Raw genomic sequence first — 25,085 nt, forward strand, 5'->3', positions numbered from 1 at the left:
CTGTGAACCGCCTAGAACTCTCTGGGTATGGCGGTATACAAAATAAAGTTATTATTATTATTATTATATGTATGCATGGATGTCAAAGTGATGATGTCACATGCATGCAATTGATGTCATCATGCCGATGTTCATGAATGCGCATAGGCCCTCAAGATGCAGCCCCAAGCTAAGGGAAGGAGACATGAGGTTTGTGTGTGGGCAGGGCAGGGCTGGGGCAGGGCCAGGTGTCCTTTTCTTTTTTTTAAAAGAGGAAATCTGGTAATTCTGAGCTGAGATAATGTACCACCCAGTGGCGTAGTAAGGGTGAGTGGGGCCCGAGGTTGTGGCGTCCCTACCCCGCCCTCTTCCCCATCCCCCCTGCTGGGCATGCACCCTCTTCCCTTTCCCTGTACCTTTTAAATTTGCCCACGTCAGTATCGGTTCGCTCTTTGATGTCACTTCCTGGGCATGGGTCCCAGAAGTGACGTCAGAGTGAGCGCCGATGTGGGCAGCAACCTCGCACCTGGGAAGTAAAAAAAGATACGGGAGAAGGCAAGGAGAGAAGCAGGGGGGTGGGCAGAGAGATGGAGGGGTGCTGCGCCCTTAGAAAGACCGTGCCTGGGGCAGACAACCCCTACCTTACCACACCACTGGTACCTCCATGCTGCAGTAGAGCTGGTAAGGAGGATCACATGATCTGAAATGTAGAATTATATTTAGAGGGAACATCTTTTCTTCCTTTTTGTCTCCCAGACCTACTGCAATACATCCTTGCCGAGAAGTGACAGAGGGCAGCATTCAAGTCTGATTACAATGGTTTGACAGCCTCAGCACAGCATAAGCATATGATATAATATAGTGTATATTAGCCACAATTGTGTATGTGACACTTACCTGTATAAAAAACAAAAATAACACAAGCAGAATACCTGACTAATGCAATATACCACCAAAAAGTATTCACAGTAACTATTCAATTATCTGAGACTACTTAGGGCAGATTCCATAAATACGGAGAAGAGACTTTAGTGTTCCCTGAGAATAAACTCAGGAAACTGCTATGACAAATACTGAATTGTCATAGGGGACACATCCTTGGTCGTAGAAAAACTCCGTTAAAGTGCAGTGCATATATATTATCAAATTCTTATAATCAAAAAAACTTACCTGTATAGCCCATAACACAGGTGCAAACGTAGTGATCCATTTCATTGGAACAGGTGCCATTATGTTTACATGGCCTCGATGCACATTCATTGATATCTATGTCACACTGAAATCCTTGGAAACCAGGCACGCAGAAGCAGCTATACTCATTCACCTTGTCTATGCAAATTGCCCCATTCTGGCAGGGATTAGATGCACATTCATCAATGTTTTCCTCGCACTGGGCTCCACGGAAGCCCGGGTCACAGCTGCAGGTGTAGTTCCCCCTCTCCTCAGTACAAGTTGCGTTGTTTTGACAGGGATCACTCAAGCATACTGGCATTTCCACTTGGCAGCCTTCTTCACTAGAGCCCGTTTCACACTGGCAAAGATATCCATTCACGCGGTCAATACATTTTGCACCTGGACGCCTGCAAGGGTTGCTCTCACATTCATTAATGTCAACACTGCAATCCGCACCGGTGAAACCGGGAGGGCAGATGCATTTGTAGTCCAGGCTTCCCGGGGTGCTGCTACAAGTCCTATTGAAGGGGCATGTTTCCAAAGTGCAGGCATCGTACAGAAGATTGCAGTTTGTTCCTATGTACACTGGGGGCGTTCTCGAGCACAAACACTTATAGCCATACTCGGTGTCCATGCAGCTTGCCCCGTTTTGGCAGGGACCAGATGAGCAGTTACTTATCTGGTCAGAACACAAAATTCCTGTTAAGAGAATAAAGGAGAGTCAGTTGTAGATTTTTCCTGCACCCATCTCCCTTTCAGAAGTCTGCACAAGGAGTATGAGCGGTGGAAATATAATGTACGCATTTTAATTTATTACATTGAATCTATCATCTATACAGAAATCTAATTTAGATCTAAGAAGTTTGGTGATTTGTGAAATTGTGTTGTCTATTTTTAAAAAGCGTTCTTGAACAAAAAACTTTTTAAGGAACGCTTGAATTTTTCAAAAGAAGATTCATTACGAATATAAATTGGTAAATTGTTCCAAAGCTGGGGTGCTATAACTGAGAAAATGGTAGATCTTCTGGTTCCTATTATCTTTAATGAAGGAATAGTCAATAGCTGTTGTTGTGTTGATCTTAATGCCCTGGATGGAGAATACGGTGTTAAAAAACGATGTAGAAAAGTTGGAGCATGAGTTTGTTGAATTTTAAAAGTTAACAGTAAAATTTTAAAGGTTATTCTATGTGTGATTGGTAGCCAATGAGCTGCTTGTAGAAGTGGTGTAATGTGATCGTATTTTTTTGAGTTAATGATAATTTTTATTGCTGTGTTTTGTCTTATCTGTAATCTTCTTATTTCTTTTTGTGCTATGCCCTGATATAAAGAGTTACAATAATCCAGCCTTGAAATGATTAATGAATGTATTAGAATGTTAAGGGCCTCGTGATTTAAGACCTTTGATAAGGATCTAATGAGACGTTATTTGTAAAAACAATTTTTAACCACTGAACTAATCTGGTCATGATAGGTAAGTTCCTGATCTAATGTTACTCCCAATATTTTTGTTGTGGTTACTTTTTGAAGAGGGGTATTGTCTAAGAGAATCTGTGATGAAAGTGTAAGATCATTTTTCCATGGGAAAAACATTACAGAAGATTTGGTTGCGTTTAATGCCTACATATTATTCTTTAGCCATTGGCTTATTTGTTTTAGTTTGTTGTTTATGGTTGTTATCTGCTGTATTTAAGGGGTACAGGAGCTGAATATCATCAGCATATGCATAAGAGGAGAATCCTATAGATTGACTGAGGTGATAGAAAGATATTAAATAAAAGTGGGGAAAGAATTAAACCTTGAGGAATCCCATATGAACTGGTGAAAGTGTTTGATGATGAGCTATTAAAAATAACTTTAGCTGAACGATCTTGAAAGTATGATTTGAACCAGTTTAGTACTTGATCAGAGATTCCAACTGAGGATAGTCTTTTAATGAGTAAATGATGGTCTAGGGGGTCGAATGCCGCGGATAAGTCAAGTGAAACCAAAAGAACAGATTTGTGATGATCTAAGTGATATTGAATATTGGTTGTAAGTCCTATCATAGAGTGTTCGGTTGAATGGTTTGATCTAAAACCTGTCTGATTGGGATATAGTGTGTGAGTTTTTTCTATAAAGTTGGTAATATGGTTAAAAACAACTTTTTCTATTAATTTTGCAAGAAAAGGAAGATTAGCTAAGGGTCGGTAGTTTGATTCGGTTGCTATTGAATCTTTTGCATTTTTTATAATTGGTCGGATGGTTGCCTCTTTCCATTCTTTCGGCAAGATTCCTGTTGTTAAGCTGGTTTCTATCATTTTCTGAATAAAAGGACCAAAATAAGAAAAATGACATTTTAGAAAAAATGGAGAAATTGAATTGATGTCTGAGCCCTTAGTATTGATGTTTTGAAGAAGTATTTTGAGATTTTCTAAATTTGGTATATTAAAATTAGCGCATTTAGAGATAGGTATTATTTGAATTTGTTCTTCATCTGTGTTAGGATTAGTTTAAGAGTTGATGCATTCTCTAATTTTATTTATAAAATAGTCAGCAAGATTTTGGGCGCTAGGTTTCATTTCTAAGGATGGATCCTCAATACTTTTGGGAACAGTAAGATTTTTTAATATTGTAAAGAGGGCAGATGAGTTTTTAGCATTGGCTATGTTATTGGAGTAATATGTTTTTTTAGCTAAGTTTATTTTGTTTTTATAGTATTGCATTTGCTCTTTATATTTGTCTAAATTATCTCTCGATTTAGTTTGTCTCCATTTCTGTTCTAAGGACCTGAGTTGCTTTTTAATGAGTGCAAATTCTTCTGTGAACCAGGGATTTCTAATTTTCTTTTGACTGATAGTTTTGCTACATATTGGGGCAAGCTTTTCTATCAGTTGATTTGTTGCTTTGTGCCAAGATGTAATTTGGTCATTTATTGATAAAAGACTGAATTCTTCAATTTTTAAATTAAAGGAAGTAGAGATTAGTGGAGATTCAATTTTGTTGTATTCTCGGTAAGTGATTGTTTTTGGGAGAGAAGTGTTTTTGTCTCATTTTAGACAATAGCTTGTGGTGATTACAAAATGATCTGACCATGGAACAGAAATTATATTAGGATTTGAGAAAGCTTCCTTTAGAGGCATAGAACTGAGGATCATATCTAATGTGTGTCCAACAGAATGAGTAGAATCTTTAACCAAAGTGGTAAGGTTTAAGTTTAAAGCTAATTCTAAAAAATATTCTATGTTGTCCGGATGAATGTTAAAATCACCAGGTAATACTGTATTGGGTGATGAAGAGTTAAAATCAAATAGTAATGCTTGTAAAGAGTCGAAGGTTTCCCGTCTCATGGGGGGGGGGGGGTAATATATAGAAGTATGAAATCAGTCGGTGGGAAAGTGTTTACTTTAAAATATAAGAATTCAATAACTGCTCCTATGGGGGAATGGTCTATTTTTAGTAATAAAGAATGTTTAAAAAGTACAGCTAGGTCACCTCCCTTCCTGATATCTGATGATTATAAATATTTGAGAAACCTTGGGGGCATGCAAAAGACAGGTATGCTTCGTCTCTATTAGTAAGCCAAGTCTCAGTTATACAAAACATATCTAGGTTGTGTTGTAGTATTGTATCTTTAATTATGTGAAATTTACTTTTGATTGATCTTACATTAATTAAGCCTAAATTTATATTTCTTAAATGGGTTGTGTTTGAAGTAATAAAGGGAATTTCAGTATATGTTGAAGAACGAAAGGATAAAAGCTTACTCTATTGCTGGGATCTGATAGGTTGGGCCATCCATTAAGTTCTGAATTGAAACTGGCTGAAGAAGGATTAAAATAAATAAAAAGAATTTTAACTTAATGGTTGGTAATCTGTTGAAGGAGGCGCACAAAGGAGCGCATCAAGGAGCAGGACCTGCTCCTTGATCGCGCTCCTTTGGCGCGCGCCGAAGGCATGCACCGCAAAGGAGGCCAATTTAAAAGTCATATACCGGAAGTCAGGCTGCTAAAGATGCCAAGTTATGTGTGTGCCAGCCAACAGTGGCATACCAAGGGCAAGATGGTGCAGGCTCTACAGGGGTACATTGAGCATTGGTGGAACAACAGGCACATGGCTGTCGATTCCGCCAGTCCCCTGTCCTCTTTGATGTGAACTTCCTGTTCTGGGGCAGCGGACCAGCAGAGTTGACAGCCACATACCTGTAGACAGTGGCTCTGAGACTGCTCAAAGCACCCCTGTTCTAAAGTTAGGGTGGACAGAGGCGCTCGGTGAGGGGGGGGGGAGGTGACTGCTTTATGCATTCCTATCCGCCTGGCCTGTGGGAACTGGTATGTACTGTATCTTCTGCATCTACTCTGGCTCTGCGCGGTTTACGTCGGGGCGATCAGAGTCAATATTCAACATCAGTAGCTAGTTAACCACCATTGAATACTGCTGAATAGCTCCTGTCCTGCTCACTTAAACTATGATGACTACTGACTCCTGATTTTTGATTGTAAACTGCTGTGGATAGGTTTTGCTCTGAATATAGTATAAAACTTAAAACCAAACAAACATAGTGCCAAAAATTTGTAATTTTCAAAAGTCATTTATCTGTGAGACAGGTAAATAGATTGTATGAAACCATCCATGCTATATAGGGGTATGGACATGTGTATTGTTTCACTAGGCATATGCTTTTACACCCCTCCTCCCCACCCCTCCCAATCCCTCCATTTTCACTGAGGCATTGTTGGGTGGGGAAAGATCCAGTAAGACACTACTACATAAGAACATAAAAATAGCCATACTGGGTCAGACCAATGGTCCATCTAGCCCAGGATCCTGTTTCCACAGTGATCAATCGAGGTCACAATTACCTGGCAAAAGACCAAATAGTTTTTCATTTTCAAATCTATGTTCAATTTACGTATTTGTGCTTCAAAGGATCTCTGAAGAAAAGACAGATGCACATCTCTGTGTATATTTTTCCTTAGGCAATATTCAAGAAGAAAGGACATGCATACTGTCTAGATATATGTGCTTTCATTGGCACATATTTGGGGATCCTTTTACGAAGGTGCGCTAGGATTTTTAGCACACGCACAAAATTACCGTGCGCGGTAGCTGAAAATCTACCATCTCCTAAAAAGGAGGCAGTAGTGGCTAGCGCGCTCAGGAATTTAACGCATGCTATTGCGTGCGTTAAGGCCCTAGCACACCTTTGTAAAAGGAGCTCTTGGTTTGTTAAGATGTCTTAAAAGTTTTGGCATGTGCAAAACGAAACTATGAATTAAACATGTGTACACTTGTTTTTTGTGCATTAAAAGGCTCATATATGGGCTAAAAAATTTTTTATTAACATTAGTATCGGAAAAGATCCACAAAATTAATTTAAATAATGGGAAAAAGGCTCTTTTTTTCAAACTTGGACTTTCTGCTTGTGCATATCCCTGCTTTTTGAAAATGAGTACAATCTGCAGGTGAAAGTACTCACAGACTTTCCACCTACCTGCAGAGTTTTGAAAATTGTAAGAGTAAGGGTCTTGTATCTGTGTGGTTTACATATTTTAGTCAGATACTTATTTTGTACCTGAGGAATGAAGTGTTAAGTGATGTGCCCAGAGTCACAAGGAACTGCACTGGGAACTGAACTCACAACCTCAGGGGGCTGAGGCAGCTGCTCTAACCACTAGGCCACTCCGTCTTCTAATAGCTTTGCATACTTACATACTGAGGACTGAAAGAGTTAAACACTGTCTAGGTTGAGTAAATATTTATTATGGAAACAAAATCACATGAAGTCATTATATAAACCATTTGCCACCAGATTCTGTAAAGGTTGCCCAAATTAGTCAATTTGGCAACTAACAATTAATTATTTGAGTTAATTGGCACTTCCTTGGCACTAATTAGAAGTTATATGCGCCATCTGCCCTACACCCTACTCTAGAACATGAATGCCTAAATTTCATAGTGTGCAAGTCAAAAGGGTATGTGGCCATGGGAGAGGTACAGGCATGGGCAGGGCAGGTCAGGTTAGGGACATTAAAGAAAAAAAGAAGGGTTTTAACACATTCTCTTACTCACAGTATATATCAATACAGTGGCGTACCAAGGGGGGGGGGGGGCGGTAACATAAATATCATTCAATAATTTCAGATTCTTGCATCTAATAATATCAGAATATTACCTAATATATAATCCATCTTAAGGAATGCTATGGCTGCAAGTAATGCACCTCTGTGCTGTAAATTTATAATCAAGTATAATCCTTATTGTACTGAAACAATATTCAAATACCCCCTCCCCTGGTCTCCTTTGTCTATGTGATGGGGTAGAGTCGCTATCACCCCAGTCACCGCTGAGAGAAAGCTGAATAAAGAAGCCCTATGCTAAAACCTGCTGGGTATAGGCTCTTCCCAGCAACCCAAACAAAGCAAACTCATTTGCATGTTGAGCCAAGTTGGAACAGATCTCACCCTGAGAGAAACAGAGGCATGCAGACAAGACCCTAGATGGACTATTGGTCTTACCTAGTATGGATATTCTTATGTTCTGTACAATACTTGAGGTCATTATGCTTTATAAAGGCACATAAGCTTCCATATTGTCTTTTATAAAACTGTGTCTGGTGGAATGCTGTATATTTGGTACAGAAGTATGAGGAAGTTGCTGCTAGGAAAAAGTGCCAATTGTTAAATTTTTAGAAAGTATGGGGCTTGTTAGTTTCTTATTGTCAGACTGTTTTATAATTCCTCGGAGGTTTAGTTCTGTTGGTGCCTGTACTGTATTTATTGTGTTTATTGTAGTTGTTAAATATCAATAAAAGTTGTGAACAGGAAAATATGTCCCTTCAGCAAAACCCAGAGCCCAGAAAGACAAGTGAAGGAGAGTTCCTGGCAACAGAAATTTCTAGGAGTGACCCTTGGGAGGATGCATGTTGGCACCCGCCTAACCCCCAGTAAGCTCAAACCTGAATTGACTGGTGACCAGAGGGTCCGCGAGGACAATGGTACTGGGAGAACCAAGTGACCAGTGGTGACCAGAAGAAACCTGAGTAACTGGAAGTGACTGGTGGTGACCAGAGTGAACGCTCAACAGTCTATTATTGTTTGCTATAGTTTATGAAATGATTTGTTTTTATGTCTTTTTGTAGTTTGTAAACAGTAAGGCGACCTCTGGGTTCTAATAATTTATTTGATTTCAATAAAGACTCGACAGGAGTCTTAATTATCCCGAGAAATTTGATAATCAAACATCTATTGTCTTGTAGTTTGGTAACACTCAATATTATGTAACTTTTGGCAAATCTCAGAAAAAGTAAGCAAATAAAGGACCACGCAGGCAGTGGTCCACACGTCAAACAAACTCTTCTTGAATGAAGTATAAACGGCCTGTGCCGTAGTTTGTGACATTGTTTTAATTATGTATGTTGGATTGTAACTCGCTCAAAATTGTTGGATGGTTACGAGTAATACATTTTTAAATAAATAGATAAAGATAGCTTGAACTAGAAAACAAGTAAACAGAAGGTGGGACTTAGCACATCCTTTGGCCTATTCCTTGGCCTTCACTGCAGGCAAGTGCAATGAAAAGGAAGTCTAAGCGTGGGGGCTTTGAAAGTAAGCAGCTTTCTGAAAAGAATGCAGAGTATGGAATTCATTTATTGGAGATTATAATATCAGTAGCCATGGGACTGGGCTTTTATCCCAATGTATTCTTTTCATTATAATCTCCTTCAGGTGCAATATGAAATGTACTGTACAGGGAACTTTACAAACAGTCTTTTATGCATGAACACCAGTTCTAATTCTCAAGTATGCAAGATGTATGCAAGTGTTTAGATCAGTCTTTTATAGGAGACCATGCTGTTCTCAAATATTTGAAAGGTTGAGTTGGAACCGTGAAAATTGTGTGCAGGTTTCTAGCCTTCTTTATGAATATCCCATAGAATTATGGTATGAGAAAATGGAGAAGTGAATTTTGATATTACTTGAAATGTTTTGCTGAAGGGACATATTTAAGTGTTAAAAATTTTTATTGACATTTAGGCTCTCTTTCACTTACCCCATCTTCTACGAAACCGCGCCAGCATTTTTTAGCTCAGAGAGCTGCACCGAATGGCCTGCGCTGCTCCCGACACTCATAGGAATTCATAGAGCTTTGAGAGCAGCTCGGGCCATTCAGCGCGGCTCTCTGCACTAAAAAATGCTAGCGCGGTTTTGTAGAAGAGGGGGGTAAACTGCGGTAGAGGTTTCTACCACGGCCTGGGACGCTAAATGCTCCGACGCTCATAGGAGCAACACTGCAGCACCGTTGGAGCATTTAGCGCAAGACACCGTTGGAGCATTTAGCAATAGAAACCTCTACCGCGGCGTAGTAAAAGAGAGGGTTATCAACTACAATAAACACAATATATAAAGTACAGGTACCAACAGAGCTAAAACTCCAAAGAATTCTAAAAATATCTGACAGTAAGAAACTAAGAAGCCCCATAAACTTTCAGAAAATATAACAATTGACACTTTTTCCTAGCAGCAACTTCCTCATACTTCCATACCAAATATACACCATTTCACCATATTTTATAAAAGGCAATGTAGAAGCTTATGTAGCTTTATAAAGCACAAAGACCTTAAGAAATGTACAAATTGTAAGAACATAAGAATCTCTGTACTAGGTCAGACCAATACTCCATCTAGTCCAATATCCTGTTTCCAAAAGTGGCCAATCCAGATCAGAAGTACTTAGGAGCAACCCAAATAGTACGGTGGGGGTGGGTGGGGTGCTGAAAGGTTCTAGCCTAGCCAACTTCATTAAATTCTGAGTGTTATTTTGCCACTGTAGCTGAAAAGAGTGTTATTTGATTTTGCAAAGTGCTATTTTGCAGAATTGTAATGCTATGTTTTGACATTCCTTCAGATCATTGATTGAACCATGTCAACGAAAAGTGTGGAATTTTCAAGTATGGAACTCTGAGCCCATCATGAAGTTCCTATTCCTGCAGAAGAAAACTCCAAAGGAAATCCATGAATCTATGATGCAAATATTGAGTGACAAATGCCCGTCATATTCCACAGTGAAGAAGTGGTGTGTAAACTTTCAGCATGGAGATTTTGAGGCTTAAGATGCAGCAAGGTCTAGGAGGCCTCAAACGATGTCAACTCCTGAAATTGATGACCATGTCCATGTCCTGATTTTGGCAGATCGGTGAGGAATGGCTAAAACAATTGCTGAGACACTACAAATATCCAGGGAATGTGTTGGGTGTATAATCCACGAGTAGCTGGGTATGCAGAAACTGTCAGCCAAGTGGGTGCCCAAATGTTTGAGAAACAATGTTGAGTGGCTACTTCTAAGTTGATTTTGCAGCATTTTCAGCAAGCTGGTGCCAACTATTTGGAACGACTAGTTATTGTTGATGAAACATGGTTACACCACTATGATCCCAAGACAAAACAACAGTTTATGCAATGGCGGCACTCAGGTTCTCCAAGGCCAAGGAAATTCAATACCCAAAAGTCAGCAGGAAAGGTTATGACCACAGTGTTTTGGGATCAGGAAGGTGTTAGTTAATCATATCTTCCAAGGAGCCAAACAGTTAATACAGAATACTACTGTAACTTGTTGATTAAAGGAAGCATTGAAAGAAAAAAGGGGAGGGAACTGCAGAAAGTAGTTCTCTTTTCGCAAGACAATGTATCTGTTCACAAGGCTGGAAAAACGATGGATGTTTTGACACAGTTGGGGTTTCAGTGCATAGATCATCCACCAAAATCATCAGATCTTGCTCCATCTGACTATTTTCTGTTTCCAAATCTTAAAAAGAGTTTGGAAGGGTGACAATTTTCAAGTGATTTGGATGTGATTGTAACAGCGGAGCAGTATTTCAGTGACCAGACATCAGAATATTTTTTTTTCGAAGGGTTACAGATACTTCAGATACGATGTGCCAAATGTGTTGAACTTAGGGGTGACTATGTGGAATAACTTGTAAGTTCCATGGCTCCATGCCATTCCCGTTTTGGTTGGGCTGAGAACTTTTCGGCACCCCTGTAGCAACATTCCATGCTACTGAGCCCAAGTCAAGCAGTAATGTCCCCCGTGTCAGTCTCAATAGCAAACTATGGATTTTTCCTTCAGAAACTTGTCCAAATCTATTTTAATCCAGATATGTAAACTTCTGTTGAAAGAGTAAAAAAATCAATTCACGTTTACTCATTCTACACCACTCAGGATTTTGTAGACCTCAATCATATCTCCCTTCACCGGCCTCTTTTCTAAGCTGAAGAGCCCTAACCTCTAGCTTTTCCTCAAACAAAAGGAATTCCATCCCCTTTATCATTCTGGCCACCCTTCTTTGAACCTTTTCTAATTCTACTATATCTTTTTGGAAATACGGTTACCAGAACTGAACACAATGCTCAAAGTCAGGTTGCACCATAGAGCAATACAGAGGCATTATATTATCCTTGATTTTATTTACCATCCCTTTCCCAATAACTCCTAACATCCTGTTTGCTTATTTGGCTACTGCCACCAGTGGCATAGTAAGGGGGGTGGGGTGGGGGGAAGGAGGGCGGTCTGCCCAGGGTGCACCCCTCCTCTTCTTCTCTGCCCTTCGTCTTCCCATTCCTCCATACCTCTAGCTGAAGTTGTTGTTTGCGGCGGTCAACAATGTGCTCTTTGTGACCCCATCGACTCTCCCGCTGATGTCACTTCCAGGTGCCATGCATTACATTACATTACATTAATGACTTCTATTCCGCCTGTACCTTTCAGTTCTAAGCGGATTACATCAAAAAGAAAACTGGACATTTCCAGGAAGAGGAATACAATCAAAGACGTTGGGCCTAATACATCAGTTAAAGGCGTTAGGTCTAAATAACATTTTGAAGGGAGGATCCTAAGAGGGGGAGATAGGGGAGAAGAGAGGGGGTTAGGAAATTAGGATGAATTTCTTGAATAGTATGTTTTGATTTCTTTTCGAAAAGCTTTGAGGTCAGTTGAAGCTGTCAGTAGGTTGGTGATGGAGGGGTCCAATTTAGCTGCATGTGTTGCTAGTAGGTTGTCGTACATCTTTTTGCGCTTAGTTCCTTTATAAGGGGGGTAGGAGAAAGGGGATTGGGTTCTCCTCTGTCTGGAAGAGAGGTTCCTATATATGTGGTTGTTTAGGTGGGAGGGTGCCGTTCCGTTTAATGTTTTGAATAATATGCAATATAGCTTGAATTGGACGCGGGCTTGTATTGGAAGCCAGTGTGAATCTAGGAAGGCGTTGGTGATGTGGTCAAAATTTCCAAGGGAATAGATCAGTCTGAGGGCAGTGTTCTGGACGGTCTGTAGTTGTTTTATTAAGTAGGTGGGACAAGGAAGGTAGAGGATATTGCAATAGTCCAGTAGACTTAGGACTAGGGATTGAACTATGAGAGGGAGAGCCAACGGGGTAGTAAGGAGCACATTGTTGACCGCCACGAGCAACAACTTCAACTAGAGGTATGGGGAAGGGAAAGGGGTACATGTTGCAGGCGGGATCGGGGAAGGAGCACCACTGACCTGGGCACCTCTCACCCTTGTTACGCCACTGACTGCCACACAAGGGGCATTAGATGTCAGCATATTGTCTGCAATGACACCCAGATCTTTATCTTGGGATACTGACTCTTATACAAATTTATATCTGCTCCAGTAGAGGTGTGTATGTGTATTAACACTCCATGGGATAAATTTTACAAATCATTTTTCGTATATATATATATATCTAATATAATAAAACCCTAAGCCGCGCATGCGCACTCCCACTGCGTGCGCCTGTTTTCCGTGAGCTGTAGGGACCCACAGGTAGGAGTGTGCATGCGTGCTTAGGGTTCTGAAAAATAACTCCGGCAAGGGAGCCGGTCAACTGGCAGTTCAAGTCGGAGCTTCGGTCTGGCTTGCTCCCTGCTCGCCTGGCCGATTTTGACATGGTGGTGGCTGCTCTCACGATCCCCGCCTGCGTCGGACTTCCGACGCAGGTGGGGATCATGAGAGGAGCCGCCGCCACGTCTTTCAACTAAAAAATACAATACGGCAAGGCGAGCAGGGAGCAGGCCAGACCGAAGCTCCGACTTGAACTGCCAGTTGGCCGGCTCCCTTGCCGGAGTTATTTTTCAGTTTAAAGGTACCGCCGCGGCTCCTGTCGCGAGCCGCACCTGCTTCAGAGAAGACTTCTAATGCAGGCGGGGATCGTTAGAGGAGCTGCTGCAGCACCTTTAAACTGAAAAATAACTCCGGCAAGAGAGTCGGCCATATCACCACGGCAGCCACTCCCCCCCATCCTGCCCTCTCTCTGTCTGCCGAAAAAAAACAAAAAACCCCCAACAATCGCTGGCATGTAGGGGGAAAGGGGAGCTTGCAATAACAAAAACTCCCGTTGCCCGCGACTGTGACCCCCCCCAAAGTAAACTCCCCTGGAGCAAGGGGGGAGAGGGAGATCACTCCCATCTGTCCGAAGAAGGAACCGGCAGGTTAGACGGTCAGCTGGGGGCAGGAGCAAGGGAATCAATCATGAGATGAGGGTGGAGGACAAGGAGGAGAATGATAGTTGGGTGGGGGCGGAAAGAGATGCCTGATTGGGAGTTGGGGCCTGGGAGGAGAAGAGAGACATGGGCTAGCCACTAGAGAGAGAGGCTTTGGGCGGGTGAGAGAAGCAGGCATTTGGAGTGCAGGTAGGAGAGAAAAAGTGCATGGATGGGGTGGGCCACCACCACCTCAGCGAACGAGAGCTAAAGGAACCCCTTCCCTCCCCCGCCAGGAGTGTGCGGGAAACTGACCACAGCTGGATTGAGGAAAGGGCAAGGGATCCCTTAGCTGGCATCGCTAGAAGGCGACTTCAGTGAGGGTCTGGGCAGGGAGAGCAACAGAATGAAAAAAAGATAGAAAGAAAGAAATAAAGATAGACAGCGGGAGGGAGGGAGAAAGAAAGATAGAAAGAAATAAAGAAAGATAGACAGGGCAGGGAGAGAGACAGAAAGAAAAAAAGATAGACAGGGCAGGGAGAGAGACAGAAAGAAAGGAAGAAAGAGACAGGGGGGCAGGAGAAAGACAGACATCTATTCTAGCACCTGTTAATGTAACGGGCTTAAACACTAGTATATATATATATATGCCAATTTAACACAGGGTTTATTGCATAGTCCCCATAGTTATTTAACTAATCAGAAGCTGATTGTGATCTAAGATAACAGATAAATAAAAAGGCATTTTTGTAATCTTCTATACTGTACTGGCTGCTGATTTTCAAATAGTGATTTCTTTGAACAGTTTTATGAATGCTAAATTCTTATTCATTTGGGGGAGGGGCGTTAATATGAGGATTAAATTAAAATTAATGTGTCCACCTCCATAATTCATTAACAGATGAAGGCACTGACACACTACAAGTGTTCACTTGTTCCTTGAAATCTCTTCTTTCACCTCAGTTGGTGAAAAGTGTATGTGAAAGGGCGGTTTTTATATTTCTCGTGAAATGAAAGCATGCAGTGGGCACTCATGTGATTTAATTATGGTGTTGTGATAAAAATTTCTGACTGGTGCAGGAGTCCCTTCAATTGAAATTCCCCATCGCTTGTAGGTTGTTTATATGATGACCATTGATGTGTATAATTGATGTATGTATTGTGCGTTGCTAGGCCAAAAAATGTAGATTGTGGGACTAGAAAGGGCTGATGTATGTGATAAAAAAATGAAGCGGATGACCCGTGACAGTAATGGACGAGTCTTAAACAAGACATGTTGATGTACTCAAAGCATTACATTTCAACCCCTGAAATATTTGAAAGAACGATTAAGAAGCATGTGGAAGCACAAGAAGGAAATTTTGTTGCAACATGATGTTAGGCCTCATTCAGCTCTAAACACTACAGGCACTTTCAAAGATGGGTCTCACTCCATCTGTCATACAGCCCAGACTTAGTGCCATACAATTTGCATTTTTGTCCAAAATTGAAGGAATACCTTCAGGGGCATCACTTTGACTCAAATGAAGGGATACAAAAGACGGTATATGCCTTCAGCCACCGATGTCAGGACTTCTTGTACTTACTTCTGCCTTGATTGTACCACTGTTCGCTGATTGTACCATTTTTTTTCTCTGTTTGTACCATTTTTTCTCTGCCACCTATTTTCTCTGATTGTACCATTGTACCATTTTCGCTGATTGTCCAGCCCTTCTTCATTGTAAACCGCCTCGAACTACTATGGCTTTGGCGGTATATAAGAAATAAAATTATTATTATTATTAAAGAATCAGTGAGAGGAGGAGGGGAGCAACAGCACTGTATTTATTTGGCTGGAAGGGCTTTGGCATTGGGGTTCTGAATTTCTAGATGGGGCCCCAAGTCCAAAGTGTCCTTTGGAACGATTAATGGTAGAATGGGGAGGGAGGAGGGGCACCCTCTCATTATTTGCCTCAGGCAGAAGAGTGCCTTGGGCCGCTCTTAACTTACAGATAGGCAAAACAAGTTTCTTTTCTTGCTGTTGGAATATATGAGCAGTGCAGAGTTTTTCAGTGTAACGACTCCATCAGCAAGATAAAGCAAGCCTACTAAGTAGAACATAGAAATGGTCAATTTTTATCCACAAGGGGACATTAATCTGGTGTCTTACCAAACAGAGGGAAAGAAATGGAGCATTAGAAGAATATTTTGCACAATTCATTAAACAAGCTGCTAAGTCAAGTAAGCACATATTCAGCATTGTAAATGGCCTACTGCAATCACCACAACAGAATCCTGCTCATTTCAAACAGAATAGCAATGATTTTGCTGCATACTTTGCCAACAAAATTAAAAGTGTCTGCCAGGATCTGCCGGCAGCCTCACCCAGTCTCCTGTCAGTTAACCAGGAGTGTATGAGGGGGTGCTGAAAAGTAGAGAACGACAAGGTGGCAGCTACCCGTTGCTAGCCGCGGGTAACCTGCCGAAACAATGGGGAGGGGGAAAAAGTGCTCACTACGGACACGGGGACAAGGCCTTCCGCCACCCCGTGGAGCAGTGAATGGCCTTGTCCCCGCAGTTAAGGGAGGGAAGACATGCAGTCACGGATCGCGCATGCGGCCCCCTCCCTACGCGTCAGATGGGAAGCTTTGGCCCACACACACGCAATTGCAGGCAGGCTTCACCGGCTTCAGTAAGTTTTTTACGAAAGCACCGTGAAGGTAAGGGGGAGGGAGGGAGATAGATTTGGCTGTAGGTAGGTAGGGAGGGGGGCCGCGCGTGCGCGATCAGTGACCGCGCACCTTCCCTCCCTTAAGTTTCAATTCATTACTAATGCGCCGCGAAGGTAAGGGGAAGGGAGGGAGATTCTAGGGCCGCTTAAGGGTGGTGAGGTGGCAAGAGGGAAGGGTGGATGCTGCGGGGACGGGGCGGTGAAGGGGACAGCGGGGGCGGGGATGGGGCAGTGAAGGAGACGGTGGTCTGGTGACGGGGCGGTGATGGGGACAGATTTTTTTCCCCCGTGTCATTCTCTACTGAAAAGTTCTCAGCCCAAGAAGAGAATGATAGTAACATAGTAGATGACGGCAGATAAAGACCCGAATGGTCCATCCAGTCTGCCCAACCTGATTCAATTTAAATTTTTAAAATTATTTTCTTCTTAGCTATTTCTGGGCAAGAATCCAAAGCTCTACCCGGTACTGTGCTTGGGTTCCAACTGCCGAAATCTCCGTCAAAACCTGTGGATATGGTTCAATCAATGCTTTGAAACAATGTCAAAACATAGAATTTTGTTTCTGCGAATTGGCGCTTAACAAAATAAGATAATTATTCTATATGGTGGGAACCTTCTTAGCACGCTCTTGATTGTAGTCCAACGGTCTCCTACTCCGTAGCTTTAAAACTCAATAGAATAAACCTAACGTCTGTCTATATCTTTTTATAAATTTATTTCCCTAATTAATCTCCCCAAAAGAAGTTAATTGAAATACCCTAAGCTGAAACCTCCCTCAATTTAAAACCAATTAATGATAAAACAACAGTGATTTAAACAATACTGCTGAACTACAGTTCTTTTAAACAGGGCAGTAGATACCAAGGTTTAACAAAACATAAATCAGTTAAAAAAAAAATACCTGAATGTACGTAGCAGCAGTATACAGACTCTAGTTATTCAGCCATGAAACAAGCCCCCTGAGGAGGGTATCCTCAAAGCTTCAGAAAAACAAGTTTCTTTATAAGCTTGCCACTTGCAATCCTTTTCATAAGCTCTCAGAAGAGGAGTTATAAAGGCAAATTAATTAACCAAGCAATACCTACTGAGTTTACTGTACTGTATAGTTACAGAGTAAGACTTTTAAACCAGTTTTAAAAGATTTCCTGCCAGAGTTACTGAATAAGAAAAGTTTTTTTATAACAGTAAACAATTTTGCTCAAATCTATTTCACCCTACTTGATGTAACTGGGAAGATTAAGAGTTTTCCTGACCTTTCTATTGTAGTGGGAAGGGGTCCTGGATCATTATATGCGTATATGCAATTGGTAAATTATATTAATAAATTGAAGAGATTGAATTTTGCTTGTGGAGTTCATGACAGAATTATTTCTTTTTTTAATCAATGTGATGATGTGCCTATTTCAGTTTCTTTATTACACAAGTGGTGGCGGAATATATTACCTACCCGAACATATGATAAAATTCTACAAAATTGGAATGAGGAGTTGGGAATTCAGATTTCTCTTCTTGATTTTACTCAATCTATTAATAGACTACCAAAGATTATAAAAGGGTATGTTTGGAGAGAATGTACTTATAGAATTTTGTATAGGGCTTATTTTTCCCAAATTCAAGCTTTTCATGCGAATTTAATAGATACTCCAATTTGTATTAAATGTAATAAAGATCCTGGCCCATTATCTCATGCTTTTTGGTTGTGTCCTTTGATCAATTCATTTTGGTCTGCCATCCTATTATTTTTGTGTTCTTTATGGGGTAATTCGATAGTGGGTTGTCCTAGGGGAATAATTTTTGGTAAAGCATCAGCTTGTGGGGTTTTTGGCCAAGTTTCAAGTTTATTAGGATTTTTTATATACCGCCTATCAAGGTTATCTAAGCGGTTTTACAATCAGGTACTCAAGCATTTCCCCTATCTGTCCCGGTGGGCTCAATCTATCTAACGTACCAACTAAAATGTCTTTTATTTCAGAAAGCATGTATGATTGGGCATAAATGTATTATGCAATTTTGGTTGCAGAAAGAATCTCCAAGTTTTTGGCATTGGAGGAATCAATTACATCGCTTATTTTTATTTGAGAGTTGGGAGGTTCGAGGTTCGCCTAAAAAAAGTCGTCTTTTTATGGAAGTTTGAGATCCTTATATTCAGAATCTTTCACCAAAAATGGTTATCAATGATTTATTATGAAAATTAGGTTTACTAATTACATTCCAGTTATTTATTTTAATTCTTTATTTTTGTCAACTTTCATCCAGGGTGAGGAATTTCATTTAGGGGAAGATAATGGGTAGGGGATGGAATTAAGGGGGTTGTAGATAAGATTGAATTAATACATATGGAAATTAAATTTGAAAGAATGATTTAAATTTGTATGAAATTTATTGTAATTCTTATTGTATTGAATGTATTTTTGTATTATCCTATTGTACTGATTATTTGATTCTTTCAATAAAATTTGTTATACATAAAACATTATTTTACTTCTTTTTAACTTCTGCTGCAACATCCATGTGCCCGAAGCAAACTCTGCTCATGAGCTGGTTTTGAAATCATTGCCAAGGTGACACACACACCTAAAATAAAATAAAAAAATAACCCGCGGCAATCCAGCATTCAAAAATCTTCAGGGGAGGCTCTTTGGAGCTTCTCCCCACTCTTCCGGTTTTCAATCTGGCCTTCCTCAATGCTCCGGAACTTTTAAAACTTATCTTCAGGCCTAAAGGCCCACACCAGTATCTGGAAGGCATCACGCATGCATGGTCGCACACTAATGATGTCACCATGCATATGCAATGACATCATCAGTATGCACCAACACCACAAAAACCTTCCCTGATGACAACGAGCATGCCTGCTTACTCCTGCAGCTCCTCCAATGGTCACATCTTCAAGCAGACTTGCTTTCTGCTCTGCCAATGCTGCTGGCATTTCCACCCCTATACAACGATCAAAGTCACAAAAGAACAAAGGCCTGACACAATCGACTGTGTCTCGCTCCCCTGCTGGTCCAGAAGCTACCAGCCTCCCTCCTTACATGGTCCAACGTTGCAACTCCAGGCCTACACGTATTTAAAAATTAATTTTTTTTTAAACCTTGGTTACAATATGTCCAACATTTCTCCTCTCTTCTCCATGCATGTATCTCTCCCCTCCACCATATGCAGGATTTCTCACGCTCACCCCCTTTCTACCGCTTTGTTTCAACTCTATTCTTCTTCTCCAGCCCATGTCCAATAATTCTTCCTCTCTCCCCCCCCCCCCCCGTGCAGCAGCTTTTTATCCCTCCCTCCCATTCCCCCGTGCAGCACCTCTGGACCCGACCGAACCCCCACCCCATCCCACTGTGAGATTTTTTGCGGCCTACTCTGTCAGGGCTTCTCTCTGTCGTGTCATCAGGGACGCGGCAGAGGAAAGGCCCCATCAGGCTGTAAGAAGCCTATAAAGAGCATTCTCGCATTGTCAGCAGCCTTAACTCGCTGCTCTGTTGGTGTCGTGCCTTTTTCTTGCTTCCGTCAAGGCAGGACCCAGCAGAGAGGAAGGCTTAACGCCAGCAGAGCAGTGAAGTTCCTGGACAATGGCGCAGACCCCAGGATCACTCCCTTATGGTCTGCACCCAAGGTGGATTGTCCTTACTTTAGTATGCCACTGCTCTGGTGATGAGTTAGGGAGGAAGTTAGGGGTTAGGGAAGAAGTGAAACTGGTGGGACTTGCAATGTTACTCCTAACATTTCTTTTACATACAAGTCCTACCTGTATGTGCACCACCCGCTGTGCTTTTCATTTAAAGGTAGCTTGACCAGCTGTATTCTCAACCCATGCTTAAATTTCCTTTATATGGACTTGGTAATTTGTGCTACGTTAAGCATCACCAATCATTTTGAAAAGTTGCCTCCTATGGGCCACAGTCAGCATTATTTAAAATGCTGAGAACCATCACCATTGACTAAATATATTCCAAAATTCAGTGTCATCCCATGTCCGGGCACCGGCACTGAATATTGGGACATAATTCTGGGTGGCCAGGCTGCCCGGAGCTTATGTGGGCCCAGCTGATATTCAGCCGGGTCCGTATATGAGTTATGCAGGCCCTAGCTGAATATTGGCCAGAGCCCACATAAATATTTTTTGTCTTTTCAAAAATATATTCCCCATGCCAACTCCTGTCCCCCTGAATGCCTCTATTCGCCTCCCTACCCCCTGCCAGTATGAAAGACCTCCCCGCCTAGTTACCCTGCCCTCCCAAAGTGTAGATGGGCCCCCGGACCTAACTACATAACTGGTGATCCAGTGGAGGTCTTCGGGGTAGCAGCATGGCCCCCTTGCTCCTGCACCTTCGCAGTACTATTACAGGAAGGGGACCAAAGCAAGGAGCCTGTGCTCCTGCCCCTAAACACCCCTCTCCTACCTACACTTTGGGAAGGGGTGGCCAGGCAGGAGAGTTTTTCATGCTGGCAGGGGGAAGGGGAAAAAGGGAGAGATGAGGCATTTAGAGGATAAGAGGGGTTAAAAAAAAAGTATGCGTGCCCTGATCCGATATTCAGCTGGGGCACGCTTAAGATGTACTACAACAAGTTGATAATAAAAGATATATCTCAGTGGAGGAAAAGATCTCAGATTCACCACTTAGGGAACATATACATTTTCTCCCTATGATACTGTGGTGTATGATTTCTTTCATCGATAAAAAAACCTCCACTGCACTATTAAATGTGTGTGGTTTGTGTATTCTAATTAATTTTTTATTATTTATTTGTTATTTATTTATATTTTAGTTAAACAATTGTGGAATGAAACTTCCTTATAGTATTAACCATTAAATAATGGCATTAATAACGTGCAGATGAGAAAAATAACTAATCTGCATCTATAGGAGCAGGGTTAAGGTGCTAGAGTGCTACAAATTAAAGTGCTGAGTGCCATAGCTAAAAAATATATTGCACAAGAAAGAAGATAAAGTGCAAATGCTCAACTGATATTACATAGATGAAAGCTGCTGACAAATCAGACATGCAAAAAACAGCACTTATCTGCAATAGAAGAGGCAGGTTTGAATACTTGCTTTACTTCAAGGATGATAAAGTGCAAAAGTGCTATGGATTCAATCTGGTAATGATTGGCCCACTGTTCCCTTTCCACCACAATATTTCTCCCTCTCATCTGTACCTCACTCCCTCCCTATGATCAAAAATTCTCCTTTCTTCCATTCCCGTGTAAACAACCATCTCTTTCCTTCCTTTCCTCTCTCCCAAGTTCATGCCTTCTGCGTCCAAAAACACATTCCCTCCCCCACCTCAGCATCTCTTTCTCTCCCTTCCTCCATCTTCTTTCTCAAGTTCATGCCTTGTGTCCAAAAACGCACTCCCCCCCCTTTTGTGTTCCGCGTTTGCCTCCCAGCCCTCATCTGCATGCAAATTACCAGCAACTTTCTCAGCCAAATGGAGCTTGAGCTGCGAGGCTCGTCTTCTATTTCCTGCCTGCACTGCCCCAGCACACATAGCCGACCGGAAGTCTTCCCTGATGTCAGCGCTGATGTCGGAGGGAGGGAGGGCTTTGCTTAACCTAAATATGTCACAGGTTTCTAGCGTAGGCTGTGTACATCTGGACAGAAACCCATCTGGGTTTCAAGGTGCAGACTGCTTTTCTTGCCCCTGACTGTGTGGCAGAGGATCCATGGGGGCGGAGGTTGTTGTCAGTCTCTGGCTAGCTGGCAGTCTGAAGATCTTCATTCCTGTGCATTTGGAGCTCTTTCTGAGGCAGAAAGTCCTTTTCCTCCACTCAGCTGCTTTAAAAACAAAAGACAAATGCACTACAGAGGCTGTGAGTACCTCCATTATTTCCTATGGGAACTTCAGGGGTGGCTCGTGAATTGATTTAAACTTCATTTTTCACAGTTTCTGTGGGTAGAGTTCAGGTCCCCCACCTCTCCAGATCCCAAATCGCTATCTTTTATTTTGGGGTTTTGTTTATTTTTGTTGATTTTGGCGCAAATTCGTGACCGTGGCTATCTTGGATTTTAAAACTGATCTTTTTTTTTCTAATTTTGATGTCTGCCTCAAAAACCCCTCGATTTGACTCAAACTCAATTGGGATGGACTCCCCAACCCCTAATCTACTGAATGTAGACATTGATTGCGCTGGATAGGCGTTGGATCAGAAATTGTGTCCCATGTGCCAGAGCACACTGGAGGAGAGGGGTGGGCACTTCAGACTCCACCTCCTCCATGTCCTCATGCCTTCTAAAGAAAATTTTGCCTAGCAGCCATTCTGGAGTCTGGCACAGTACACCTGTGTTCCAAGTCTGGGGACTCTTTTGACGTGACACATATATCTTAACAGAGCCCTGCCATGGTTGCAGAGTCGGCTTTTTCACTGGATTTTATTTGAATGGCGTATCCTTAGACCCTGCTTGTTTGACACAGCCGGAAGGCGTGCCGGGGCTTTTTCAGTCTATGGTGTCTGTGGTGAAGCTTCCTTTTTGGGAGCACTCTTGTCTGGCCTTATCAAACCTCGATTGCAGTTGCTGCCGTGCAGATTATATTTATTTTCTGTCTCCTGCCACTGTCTTTATTTTGGATCCAGCTGATGCCTTTATTAAGACTAGTCTCCTCAGCCACCCTGAGCATCCGGACTTGGAGGTGCTGATCCTTCACATTTTCAGTGGGCTTATGTCTGCCTTATTATGACTGATATTCTGAAAGAGCTCCACTTGGATTTTCCTCCTTCCAGGCTTTGATCCTGTACCGTTCTCCTGTGTCTTTTCCATTCCATCCACAGCTCCTGGGTCTGATTTCAGAACAATGTGATCCTCAGAAAGTTCTTTCCGATCTGCTACAGCTATGTCTACACTTTATCACCTGAATCCTGCTTTTTGGTGCAGGTTTTCTAGCACACAACTCTCCTTAGTGATGAGGAGGAAAGTTTCAGGACTCTCAGGATCGCAGGAGGCTGTTATGTTACAAAATATTTTTTTCTAGCATCCTCAGGTAGCCGAGTAGTGGTGGCCACTTCTTTTATGGCACGTGCCTGTCATTCCAGTCTGCACAATGCCTCCTCTATGGAAATGCATGCCTCCATATTTCATTCTGCCCAGAGCATCGCAGGTTGCGCTGGATAGGAGCTAGATAAGCAACTGCATTTCCTTGGCTTTGTGACGGCTCCTGCACTTTCATCAAAGTGATTGTAGTTGAGGCGGCTTTCCGCCAACAGGGAGTCCACATCCACCCTTCCTGGGACAGCGGGTGCTCCGGGCTCCATCTCATTGGGTGTACAAAGGTGCGGTAGGGCCTGTAGTGTCTCTGCTGCAGGCGTTGGCAAGTTCATTAAGAGACGCTTGGCATCCTCCCAGTCCCTGGATTTTCTGGGGCTTCTCTTTGTCTACAGATATGGTCATGTGTTTTTTCTCAGGGCAATTAGAAAAAACTTTCGTCAACAGATAGAATTCTCTTGTACTGTCTAGCTCTCTTGGCCTGGTTTTATTTGCAGGTTCTTGGTCTCGGGCAGCCTCCTTGGAGGCGATCCCCTGGGTCAGAGCACCCATGCACCCTTGACTGGAGTCCCTGCTATCCTGGTGATCTCCATTAAGTTTTACCCCCTTCAGAGGCTGCTCTTCTGTACAGAGCCAGCTAGCCGCAATTTGAGCTGCTTCAGGGGGCTGGCTCTCGGCCAGGGCTAGCTTATTCAGATTTCAGAGTGGATAAATCTTTGCATGGATGCCAGCCTGTTGGATTGTGTGCTCCATTCAGAGGTAGTGGTTGATCTATAATCTGGAGCTTCGGGAAATTTGAATGGCGCTACTCGCTCTCCAGCACCTTCAGAAAGACCAGTGGTGCAAGTTTCTTAGACGCCACATTATGTACTTCACAAGGGAGCTCTAGTACTCTCTCTCTTGGACCAGGCATTCTTCTGGGTGGAAGAGCTTTTTCTGTTTTTCTCCATAGCCCATGGGGCCAGAGTTGACAATGTTCCAGCAGTCTTCCTCGGCCAATAGTTCCTGGTCTCAGGAGCATAGTTCCTCTCACAGGAGCCATTCCATCTGCTCTTACAAGAGCTGGGGTTTGCCCCAGAGGGTCTTGTTAGCTTTGGCAGAGATCTCATAGTCTGGGTGCCTTTTCAGTTGATGAACAGCATGGAAGCTAAGGCCGGATGCCTTGGTTTGGACCTGGCTGGCTCATGAGTTCCTGTATGACGTTCCTTCCATGGCCTCTGGTTGGTCGGGTCTTCCGCTGGACAGCAATGCATCTTGGCCTGGTGTCTCTAGTGGCTCTGTATTGGCCTCGCAGCCCAAGGTATGTGGTTCTCGAACATCTTTACCGGGTTGAGAAGCTCTGGCTCCCTTTTCTTCTACATCTTCTCAGTCAGGGACCCTCAGCAATTTGGTGTTACGGCATGGCTCTTGAGTGCTCAGCCTTGATGATGAGAAGTTATTTGGAAGTAGTTTTCTTAACTCTTTTGCGCTCAAAGTTCCCTCTACTATGGCTTCTTCTGCCAAAGCCTGGTAGGCTTCCTCACAGTGGAGTGCTAGGAATCAGGTGGAGCCTGAGAAGGCTCCCAGTTAGGTAGTCCTGGATTTGGTTTACACAGAAGCCTGGCAGTGACCTCCCTGAAAGTTCAGGTTGCAGGCTTTGCGTGTTTTTGAGCATGTTGAGGCACAAGTTCGCTTACTGCTCTTTCAGATGTGATGCAGTATATGCATCTTCTTTTCCCTTTGTGTAATCTTAACATCGTTTTACAGGGCCTTGGTGAGGCCCCCTTTGAAAGACGGTTTTTC

The 25,085-nt window shown here is 42.4% G+C and overlaps 1 protein-coding gene across 2 annotated transcripts in view; it reads right to left on the reverse strand.

Annotated features, from left to right (window-relative positions):
- CRB2 (crumbs cell polarity complex component 2) overlaps window positions 1–25,085 on the reverse strand; it is a 151,941-nt gene that overhangs the window by 73,284 nt on the left and 53,572 nt on the right. Inside the window, exon 2 of one of the 2 annotated variants that reach the window (XM_033961166.1) lies at window positions 1,150–1,851. The exons of the other annotated variant lie outside the window; for it this stretch is intronic. Within the exon in view, the coding sequence (XP_033817057.1) occupies window positions 1,150–1,851 (702 nt within the window). The remainder of the gene's footprint in view (window positions 1–1,149; window positions 1,852–25,085) is intronic. 2 annotated transcript variants of the gene reach the window in all.

The sequence above is a fragment of the Geotrypetes seraphini genome, chromosome 10 (assembly GCF_902459505.1).
Source record: "Geotrypetes seraphini chromosome 10, aGeoSer1.1, whole genome shotgun sequence".
NCBI lineage: Eukaryota > Metazoa > Chordata > Amphibia > Gymnophiona > Dermophiidae > Geotrypetes > Geotrypetes seraphini.